Source organism: Eutrema salsugineum, unplaced genomic scaffold, assembly GCF_000478725.1.
Source record: "Eutrema salsugineum unplaced genomic scaffold, Eutsalg1_0 scaffold_16, whole genome shotgun sequence".
Taxonomy (NCBI): domain Eukaryota; kingdom Viridiplantae; phylum Streptophyta; class Magnoliopsida; order Brassicales; family Brassicaceae; genus Eutrema; species Eutrema salsugineum.
Genome location: NW_006256858.1, coordinates 5367118 through 5378309, shown reverse-complemented (window position 1 = coordinate 5378309; position 11192 = coordinate 5367118). Strand labels below are relative to the sequence as shown.

The 11192-nt window shown below is 37.0% G+C and overlaps 1 protein-coding gene and 1 long non-coding RNA gene across 4 annotated transcripts; both read left to right on the top strand.

Annotated features, from left to right (window-relative positions):
- The first annotated feature begins 352 nt into the window (after nt 1-352).
- LOC18021257 (protein HIRA) lies at nt 353-6321 on the top strand. Of its 3 annotated transcripts, XM_024157747.1 has the most exons (11): nt 353-489; nt 634-756; nt 1471-1746; nt 1847-2098; nt 2281-2672; nt 2864-3860; nt 4277-4487; nt 4791-5031; nt 5114-5236; nt 5500-5614; nt 5696-6321. In XM_024157747.1, the coding sequence occupies exons 2-11, from the start codon at nt 649-651 to the stop codon at nt 6056-6058; spliced, it is 3078 nt and encodes a 1025-aa protein (XP_024013515.1). In that variant the 5' UTR covers nt 353-489; nt 634-648; the 3' UTR covers nt 6059-6321. The 3 variants fall into 3 exon arrangements, with proteins under 3 accessions (XP_024013515.1, XP_006404455.1, XP_024013516.1); XM_006404392.2 differs by having other exon boundaries at nt 354-756; XM_024157748.1 differs by lacking the exons at nt 353-489; nt 634-756 and having other exon boundaries at nt 1608-1746; nt 1844-2098.
- A 1186-nt stretch (nt 6322-7507) lies between these two features.
- Nucleotides 7508-8498, top strand: LOC112087850. The gene is made up of 2 exons (XR_002900274.1): nt 7508-7629; nt 7767-8498. It is a non-coding gene; the product is annotated as an uncharacterized LOC112087850 (long non-coding RNA).
- The last annotated feature ends 2694 nt before the right edge of the window (nt 8499-11192 follow it).

The window sequence follows — 11192 nt, the reverse complement described above, 5'->3', positions numbered from 1 at the left end:
GATGATCTGGGTAAAGAAATGATCACCTTGGAGCTCCAGATTCAGGTGGAAATGAAGATGATGATATGAGAGAGAAAAGATAGATTTGGGAAAATAAAGTTTATTCGATGATTCTCTAAAATGGCCGTTAGGCTGTACATAAAGGTGACATCATCACATGGGTCACGTGTGACCGGTACAAATCGTAAACCAGTACATTAAACCAAAATACTAAAAGAGTCCGTAACCGGATTATTGAAATGAAATGTAGGTAAGGGAAATAGAAGTGTTCCTGTAACATAATCCCATTGTTATATTTAAGCACAAAAGTTTGGGGCTTTCTACTACTTTTCTCTGTGTTAAACCACGAGAAATTAGGGTTTTTTTAATAAAAAAAGGCAAATTTTACCGGATGGGGAAGAACAGTTTTACCTCGAAATTGACTTCATTCTTTCCTGGGTTTTTGGTTTGTATAAATTCGTGTTGGAGATAGTTGCAGATTTCGATTAGGTCTTCTCTCTTTCTGTTTTTCAACTCTTCTTTTACGGTGTTTGTGCTTTAGTCCCCAGAGCTTGTTCTAATGGTGTGATCTCAAGAAGAAACAGATTCTGTTCTTTGGGTTTAATACTGGTTTTTCTTCTTCGATTTTGTTAGTTGGGATTTTGAGAGATGATTGCGGAGAAACCCGTTTGGGTTAAACATGAAGGGTTGCAGATATTCTCCATTGATGTTCAACCCAACGGAGAAAGGTTTGCCACAGGCGGTGGTGACCACAAGGTGTCTACTTTTCTTCTTCTCTTTGCTTATATTTCCACTAACACATTAGTTTGACTGTTGGAATTTGCTGTTCCTTTGTGATGTTATATCTTTTAGCCGCTAAGAATCTAACTTGTACCTTCTAGATAGTAATTTTAGCTTCTTTGAACCGAATTTGGAGTGACAGTTGAATCTTCCAAGGCATATCTGTTGTAAAATTGGCGACAAAAAATTTTCAGTAATTGGTGTCTTGATGTTTTATGAGTACATTGATGCTCTAAGATTCTATTAGAAAAGCTAAGTTTTGCTGCTAAGAGTGGTTGTTGCATTGCTTAGTATGTAGATGTCTAGTTGCGAATTTGTGTCTTGTTTGGATTTGGTGCTGCGAGAATGTCTAATCCAACACTATGAGTTGGATTTGGTTTACTTGAATCTAGTACAAACTCTGGTTACGTAAGCGCTTGAGCTCCTCTTGGTTCAATGAAGATTCTAGGCTTTGTAGCATTTAGACCCATGTCACTGATATAGGCTTGTTTATCTCAACCCTCAGTGATTGAAACGGGTTGGCTATTTGAGTCTTTATGCTGTGTTGCTTGAAAATGTTGAGAAATGATTTTCAATCTGTTAGAATATTGGTTGAAGGAAACTGTTTTTGCTTTCATTGTGTGGAATCGAATAGCAAATGAATAGACAGCTGAACCTTTCTACTAATCGTAATCTCTAATATGAACACAGGTCCGGATATGGAACATGAAGTCTGTTGACACGGATTTGCAAAACTTAGATCCAAAAGAGAGGCTTCTCGCAACTCTTCGTGATCACTTTGGGTCAGTCAACTGTGTTAGGTGGGCCAAGCACGGTAGGTACGTGGCATCTGGTTCTGATGATCAAGTTATTCAAATTCATGAGAGGAAGCCTGGTTCAGGCACCACTGAGTTTGGTAGTGGAGAACCCCCGGATGTTGAGAACTGGAAAGCTGTTATGACTCTAAGGGGACACACGGCCGATGTGGTAAACAATGCTATTTTGTTTTAATTCTATTATCCTATAGGTTTTAGTTTCAATGGTAATGTAATAACTGAGGTATTTGTTCTAACTATGCTTAAAGTAGGTGGATATTAATTGGTCTCCAGATGACTCAATGCTTGCTAGTGGGAGTTTGGACAACACGGTCCATATATGGAATATGCGCAGTGGTATTTGCACTACTGTTCTCAGAGCTCACTTGAGCTTGGTGAAAGGTGTGACCTGGGATCCAATAGGGACATTTATTGCTAGCCAATCGGATGACAAAACTGTGATAATATGGCGAACAAGCGATTGGAGCTTGGCTCACAGAACAGTTGGTCATTGGGAAAAATCGGTATGCAATTTTATGTTTAAGCATTTCTATTAAGATGTAGCTACATACATAAATAGTTTGGTATTTAAAGGATTTGATTATGGATTCCAACAACTTTGTCATCTGAAAGTTACTACAATGCTTTCTAGTTTTCTCTGTATATTTAGTGCTTATGGATCTTCCTTTCTTGTTTATCTTTCTAGCTCGGATCCACATTTTTCAGGCGACTTGGTTGGTCACCCTGTGGCCACTTCATTACTACCACTCACGGGTATCAGAAGCCAAGGCATTCTGCTCCTGTTTTAGAAAGAGGAGAATGGTCTGCAGCATTTGACTTCTTAGGTCACAATGCTCCTATCATTGTTGTGAAGTTCAATCATTCAATGTTTAAAAGAACCACTTCTAGTGCCCCCGAAACGAAACGAGCTGGGTGGAGCAATGGGACTTCAAAATCAGGGGGAAAAGATTTGCAGCCATATAATGTCATTGCAATAGGGAGTCAAGACCGCACTATAACCGTGTGGACAACTGCAAGTCCACGCCCTCTTTTTGTCGCAAAGCATTTCTTTGGCCAAAGTGTTGTGGACTTATCATGGTAAAAATTTTCCCTTTTTTGGATGGAAATCTACATATTTAATGATTTCTTGATTTGCAGTTATGTCTTCATTATGAGGTTTTGTTCGTGTCCGAAAAGTGCCCTGGATTTACCATATATGGGTTTATTATGTAATCAATTTACGGTTTCTGTGTGTAATCCTAGACTATTTTTCTCTTGCGAAATGACAGGAGTCCCGATGGATATTCACTTTTTGCATGTTCTTTGGACGGAACAGTGGCGATGATTCACTTTAATCCAACAGAACTAGGTGTCAGGCTAACAGATAATGAACTCGAAGAGCTGAAGAAAAATCGATATGGAGATGTAAGAGGACGACAAGCAAACTTAGTTGAGAGCCCAGCTCAGTTATTACTTGAAACAGTCTCTACAAAGCTCTCCGGTAGCAAGAGAGCAGCATCAGATGTTCAACAAAATCAGGTTATAACAAAACCTTCTGTGAACGTGGAGAACACTGCAAAGAAGCGTAAATCTCAAGTCGATGATCGAAACAAGGGAGCAGAGGCTACTGGTGACACATTGAATAAAGCGTCAACCTCAAATCGGGTATCTAATCCTGTGAATCAAAAAGTGTATAGAAGGCCTGACGGAAGAAAAAGGATCATTCCTGAAGCCGTTGGAGTTCCTCAGCAGGAGAATAATATCGCTGTTAACGGGCAATCCCATAATTTTCTGCCTGCTCCTTCTGCTGCTCCTGGTAATAGAGATAGCGGAGATACTCCTGTGGAGACTAGCAATAGGGATTCATCCATGAAAGAGATAATGGGCAGGAACCCTGATCTCAAAGAGCGTCCAAGGATTACAGCCCGTGCTACCATTACTGAGAGCCTTGTTATTGAGAAAGTTCCTGGAACCTCTGGTAATGATGGGATTTTAAATGTGGAGCAATCTGTAGGTATAAAGGGATCTTCTAGCACAGATCTATTGATAAGGGTGTTTGATTGGAAAGAAGGGGAAACCACGGCACCTGTTTGCTTAGAAGCTTGTCCAAAGGAGCATGCTTTGGACACTGTTGGTGCAGTAAGTACATCCATGATCAAGGAAACTGAGATTTCCTGCAAAAGATCAGGTGAAACTCTCTGGTCTGATAGGATTATGGGGAGAGTCACGGTTTTGGCTGGAAATCCAAATTTTTGGGCTGTTGGGTGCGAAGATGGAAGCCTCCAAGTAAGAATCATACTTTTTCTGTATTGATTTAGAGACCTGTGTTTCAGCATCTTATTTGACCATAAAATTTTCATTGATCAAACTAGACCTTGACTCATGATTCTTTCTCCATTTGGTCTCATTGATATCATTCCTATTAAACGTCCTCCTTCTATTATTTGGATTTCAAAAGAATCTGCTACTACTCTTAATATCTATTCTCCACCAATTTAATTCCATTTGAGTCGCTAAACATTGGACCTGTGGTAGTATTTCTGTTGGGACCTGACTTTCTGAGGAAGCGTCTAGTTCAGAATCTGAGGCTACGAGTATATTAAGTTCTTTGAGAATGAGTTTTAGATAACTTAAATAGTATGAGTATGTTGTGGTTCCCAGGATAGTGTTTGATGACATATTTACTTTTTTGTTTTCTGAAGGTTTACACAAAGTGTGGAAGGCGTGCTATGCCTACTATGATGATGGGATCTGCTGCAACATTTATAGATAGTGACGATAGCTGGAAATTGCTGCTTGTCACAAGGAAAGGATCTATTTATGTGTGGGATCTATTCAATAGGAAATGCATCCTCCATGACTCTTTAGCATCTTTGGTCTCTTCTGATACCAAGTTATCTTCCACAGTAGCAGGTATGCTCCAAGACTCGAATACATTACTGGTTTCTCATCCTCTACAATCATGTCTCTTGTGGCACCATATTTAAGATTTCAAAACAGATGGAATGGGCTGGGATTGAAGTTTTTTTTTTTCTCATGAGTAACTTGGTATTTAAGATACACACTTGGTTTTTGCATGAGTTGTTTTGTATCTAGTAGTACGAACATGGCTCTGATATTGTTTGGACAGTCGTGCTTACCAAGTAGAACCTGTAAAACGAATTAAACCTTCGGTGATGCAACAAGCTCTGCTGATACAGTGTTATGTTTTTGCAGGTACAATAAAAGTCATATCTGTGAAATTATCCAAATCTGGTTCTCCACTTGTTGTTCTAGCCACACGTCATGCATTCCTCTTTGACACGAGTCTAATGTGCTGGCTGAGAGTGGCTGATGACTGCTTCCCGTCCTCAAATTTCAGTAGCTCCTGGAATTTGGGCTCAGCTCCATGCGGCGAGCTTGCTGGTTTGCAGGTTGATGTGAGAAAGTACATGGCCAGAAAGCCAGGATGGAATAGGTTGGTCTTGTCTCCCTTTCCTTACATATCGGCCTTGAAACCGATCACATGTTCTGAATCCTTGCTTATTTCATGTTTACAGGATAACTGATGATGGTATGCAAACACGTGCACATTTGGAATCTCAACTTGCATCCTCTCTTGCGTTGGAGTCTCCTAGCGAGTACCGCCAGTGCCTCCTCGCCTATGTGAGGTTTCTAGCAAGGTCTGTGCCCTTTTCTCATACGTTATGGTGTTAAATAAAAATGAAGTCTCATATTCTGTGAGATACAGCTAAGCTAGAGGGAGCTTTGAAAGTTTATCGGTTTTCCCGAGGGTTTATCCATTTTTATGCCAGGGAGAGAATTTATCCTCGATTTCAGATTCTGTTTAGTTATTTCATTTAATGGTGAATTTAGGGGTTTCTTTGTTTTGTGATTGTTACTCTCTCATATTCCACTTAAATTTGATCGGTGTCTTTGTCTGCAGAGAGGCAGACGAGTCAAGACTAAGAGAAGTGTGCGAGAGCTTTCTTGGACCTCCAACTGGTATGGCTGAAGCAGCAACCTCAGACACAAACTTGTCTTGGGATCCTTATGTTCTGGTAAATAAGTAACCTTCTCTTGATCAAAGCCTAACCTTTGTCCAAATCAAAACACACTAAAACTCGCTTTCTAATTTCTAGGGGGTGAAGAAGCATAAACTTTTGAGAAACGATATTCTTCCTGCTATGGCGTCAAACAGAAAGGTGCAGCGTCTGCTCAACGAGTTTATGGATCTCTTATCCGAATATGAAAACACAGAACCAGCAGATGCCATCCCCAAGGGCTCGGCGCCTACCATAGACTGTGGTGGAGTCCCATCTTCACTGGATCAAATGGACTCTGATCCTCCAGCCGTGACAGCTACGACTCCATTGACAATAGACAATGAAAAACAGGTTTCTCTGGGGAATTCTGCGGCTTTGGAGACAGGTATTGTATGTGAGGAAACGGGTTCTGAAGACCAAGAAAAACACGACCAGAATTCAAGAGACCAGGGCTCTTGAACTTCTCAGTGTTTTTTTGTATATCAAGCTCAGAGAGGTGTGTAAGATTCCAATTAGGTCATGTTAAAGATGTGATAGAGCAAATGATGAGATGCAACAGAGGGATGTTGAGAGTCTCTCAGGTTTGCTATAGTGTTTCGGTTTTAGTGTTCACTTGTGTAAAGCTATACAGGGAGATGGTATTTGTTTTTAGTTTTTGACTCTTTTAAAACTTAACAATATTTTGTACTAACTGATTAAGTTTAAAAAAAAAAAAAGATTTACCATCCTAATCTAATTATTTTTTTTTTGGTTTAAAACATAACGAAAAATCAAAAAATCGCAACTTTTAAATTCATTAGAAAATATCAACAATGGTTTAATGTATAAGAAGTGTACTGAATAATTTAAGAACTGTCAGAAGTTTAATTTGATTTTGGTGATGGTTTTTGAAAACATTAAATAAATTTGGTTGTTTACAACTTTCTCTTGTCCGTATAGTCAAAATTTATGAAGTATTAATTAGAAAATCAAGTTTCTGCAGCTATGCTAGTCAAATTCCAAAAAAAAAAAAAAAACCCTCCGCTTAATCTAGATAAACTTTTTAGTATCCTAACTATTTTCCTGCCGAGAAAACCAATCTAACTAATCTATGTTTCCATTATAATACCTCAATTTTTAGATTAGACCCATTTAACACATCCGATCTAAGAGAAAAAATAACCTCTGTCTACTAACAAAATTGAAATATTTAATAAAAATTATATTAAATTTCTAAAATTTCAAAAAAATATCCCAAATAATCCAAAAAATCAAAAACAAATTCTGAACAAAAATTCTAAAATTAAGGAACAATAATAGCAAAAAGTCGTCAAAAAAAAAGCAAAAGTAAAATATTTACAGAATTTTTAAAATTTTTAAACGATGACATACATAACTTTTAACAATAATAATAATACAAAAATTTACATAAAAGTAGAGATGTCAAAACCATGTCCTACCCGCATCCGCAAAGCCTGCATATATTCAAATACATACCTTCTTCTTTCTCATTGGAATTGTTGATGTTAAGGGTGAATACTTAGTGGTTCTTTAATTTTTAAGTTTTCTTACTGTAATTAGAATTGTATTATACTGATAATTTCGCCTTAGATTTCGAATAAGATCATTTGTGATGCTTGAGAAGGTTTATATTACCTGCTTAGTTCCTGGTCTAAAAAAGTATTGGTCTGGATCCATAACCTCCTAACGAAGAAAAGAAGATATTTTGTTTAGAGAAAAATGCAAAAAAATCCTTAACTCCCAATTTTCAGCCAAAAAAACCACCAATAAAGAGTTGGACGAAATAAATTTTTGACTTTCTTTGACTAATCATTTAATCCTCAATTTTTGTTGATCAAACCATTTTATAATTGACTAACGATAGAAGAGCTCGTTTAATAAAAGTTGGAGATTTTTTTAAAATAAAATGTTGAAATTTTTTACCAAAAAGTTATTTTTGGTACAAAATTTTAGATTAAAATAGGCCAAAGCTCTGCTAATACCAATGCAACAGGTCTGGAGCACAGGCTTAAGGCTTCTAACTTTTGAAGGTGATTTTAAAATTTTGATTGATGTTATACATAAGGCAAATAAGAACTTCAACATCGAGAATATCTGCTATGACATTAATCATTGGATGCACAAGTTTGAAGAATGTTCCTTCCTTTTTTTTTTCTTTTGAAAACAGCTCGAGTTCGCCCTAGCCGCTAGAGAGAGAAAAATATTTTTTTTTAGCCTCTCCGGTGTCCGCCGTTTGTCGTCGGCACTGAGAGAGGATGCTTTGTTGGTGTCTTTTGTTTTCTGTCTTCTTGTTCAGGGCTTAATGCGATCTGTTTGGCCTTCTGGAGGAAAAGGATGAGATTTCATCAAGGAATTTGTGCATCTGGAAGATTTGTTCTTCTGGTTCTGCGATGTGGGTGTGATGACCTCCTTGGTGTGCTGTCTTCCTTCGCATTGGTGCTGTGTTTTCTTGGCCACATCTGGTGTTTTTATCCTTCGGATTCATTAGGCTATGGTTAAGATCCAGATCTTGGTCGTGCTTGGGTCTCGGAGAAGCAATTAGCGCCGGTCGGTATCCGACGACGAAGTGATTTGTTCGCAAACGCTGGTGTTTCTTCGAGATTTGAGTCGTGTTGGTTGATTGTTTTTTTTTTTTTTTGCGTAGTTTTAATCCCTGCATGCGGATTCTGAAACCCAGTCTTGGGTTATAGCAGTTTCTGAGTGGATTGTGTGGATCTGTGTTCTTGTGGCTTCAGTAAATTGGGAGTAGCTTCAGTAGATTGGGAGCAATTTGATGGAACTTTAGATCTTTATTCCTTATGCTTATTAATGCAAAGGGGTTTGATTCTATCAAATTCGGAATCGATTGTTGTGATTCTTATTAGCGATTTATTGAATATCTGTCATATTTTTTTTTTAATGTTTTTATTGTCTCCAGTTTGTTTTCCTTATAACTGTTGGCTAATGGCTCTGGGGTTTATCTTGTTAAATCGCCGGTTTTTGACTCTAAGAATATTTAATTCGCCAGCTTTGTATCTTTGTGATCAATAAAAGTATAAAACTTCAGATGACAAAAAAAAAAAGAATGTTCCTTCCAACATACAAAAAAAAAGAATGTTCCTTCCTGACAAATAAATAAAAAATTTATTTTTACTTTTATTTTTATACTATATTCAACATATTTTTAGGTGATAAATAATATGGTGATAAATAAAACGGGATTTTGATATTTCATATCAATAATTTCTTTTCAACTAACAAAATAGATTCTTAATTGTTAATATTTTATTTTCATATTACTTTTCATTACTTTTATCCAAAATTTTGAAAAAATATTTTTTTGCACTATAAATACATGTTTTAGGAACCCTAATTCGTATGACGTTCTTATTGTTTTAGAATACTTTTTATTTTTAGGTTTTAGAGAGAGAGAGATTTATCTCTTGAACCCTTGTTCTTTCTTTTTCAATTTCGGTTTCTATTCTACTTTTTAATACTATGTTTTTGATTTCGTTCATTAGGTCTGAGTATTTTTATTGTTGGGTCTAAGGTATTTTCGATGGGGATTTATATGTTCGGTGACGATTCCATGAGCTTTTAAGCCGAATCTTAGAACTTTTTCTTCTGAATTCGTTTTTACTGCATGAGAGTAGCGTCATGAACTACAATCTGATCCAGATGCTTGGTGACACGAAAGTGTTCATCAGGTTTCAGATCTAGTTTGGGAGAGCAAAACAAACATAGGAGTGGAAACCTACCTATGGGCGATTTGTGAATGCTGACGAGTCTTAAACATAATGCATTTCTTCTTTTCCAGGGCCAGAGTGGAAACATACTGGTCAGGGTTGAGAGAGATAGTTGTCTATGATCACAACAGTGGCGTATTCATACGTCCGTGACTCCAGTTCGATAAGTTTAAGCTAAGATCTTATCAAATTTACTCTCTAGCAATGTTTTGAATTGTTCATACCCCTGAGAAAACTTCCCTGAACCCCAGCGCTTTCTTTCTTATAGATTTACACCGATTTTCATTCAAGCTTTAGTCTAGTTTATATACTTTTTCAATCGATTTTCATTCAAGCAATTAGGTTAGCCGTTTTTCCCTTTTTTGCCTGTTTTCGTTAAGTTTAGTTGTTAGGTCATTATAATTACCGTATTTTCTCTTTAGGATTCGTTTTTACATTTTAAATACACCACCAAAACCCTCACAAAGGCCCATTTCTCAAGCCCATATCATTTTCCCAGCCTTGATTTCGGAACCCTAGACCCTAGAGATGTCTTGAGCACTATAAATACATGTTTTAGGAACCCTAATTCGTATGACTTCATATGTTCTTATTGTTTTAGAATACTTTTTATGTTTTAGGTTTTAGAGAGAGAGAGATTTGTCTCTTGAACCCTTGTTCTTTCTTTTTCAATTTCTGTTTCTATTCTACTTTTTAATACTATGTTTTTGTTTTCGTTCATTATGTCTGAGTATTTTTATTGTTGGGTCTAAGGTATTTTCGATGGGGATTTATATGTTCGGTGACGATTCCATGAGCTTTTAAGCCGAATCTTAGAACTTTTTCTTCTGAATTCGTTTTTACTGCATGAGAGTAGCGTCATGAACTACAATCTGATCCAGATGCTTGGTGACACGAAAGTGTTCATCAGGTTTCAGATCTAGTTGGGAGAGCAAAACAAACATAGGAGTGGAAACCTACCTATGGGCGATTTGTGAATGCTGACGAGTCTTAAACATAATGCATCTCTTCTTTTCCAGGGCCAGAGTGGAAACATACTGGTCAGGGTTGAGAGAGATAGTTGTCTATGATCACAACAGTGGCGTATTCATACGTCCGTGACTCCAGTTCGAAAAGTTTAAGCTAAGATCTTATCAAATTTACTCTCTAGCAATGTTTTGAATTGTTCATACCCCTGAGAAAACTTCCTTGAACCCCAGCGCTTTCTTTCTTATAGATTTACACCGATTTTCATTCAAGCTTTAGTCTAGTTTATTTAGTTTTGCAATCGATTTTCATTCAAGCAATTAGGTTAGCCGTTTTTCCCGCTTTTGCCCGTTTAAGTTTAGTTATTAGGTCATTATAATTACCGTATTTTCTTTTTAGGATTCGTTTTACATTTTAAATACACCACCAAAACCTTCACAAAGGCCCATTTCTCAAGCCCATATCATTTTGCTAGCCTTGATTCTGGAACCCTAGACCCTAGAGATGTCTTGAGCACTATAAATACATGTTTTAGGAACCCTAATTCGTATGACTTCATATGTTCTTATTGTTTTAGAATACTTTTTATGTTTTAGGTTTTAGAGAGAGAGAGAGATTTGTCTCTTGAACCCTTGTTCTTTCTTTTTCAATTTCGGTTTCTATTCTACTTTTTAATACTATGTTTTTGATTTCGTTCATTATGTCTGAGTAGTTTTATTGTTGGGTCTAAGGGATTTTCGATGGGGATTTATATGTTCGGTGAGGATTCCATGAGCTTTTGAGCCGAATCTTAGAACTTTTTCTTCTGAATTCGTTTTTAATGCATGAGAGTAGCGTCATGAACTACAATCTGATCCAGATGCTTGGTGACACGAAAGTGTTCATCTGGTGTCAGATCTAGT

Coding starts and splice junctions, on each gene's coding strand:
- LOC18021257 (XM_024157747.1), top strand. CDS start 649: ATGATTGCGGAGAAACCCGTTTGGGTTAAACATGAAGGGTTGCAGATA. Junction 1,747..1,846: donor GGGGACACACGGCCGATGTG/GTAAACAATGCT, acceptor TGCTTAAAGTAG/GTGGATATTAATTGGTCTCC. Junction 2,099..2,280: donor TTGGTCATTGGGAAAAATCG/GTATGCAATTTT, acceptor TTATCTTTCTAG/CTCGGATCCACATTTTTCAG.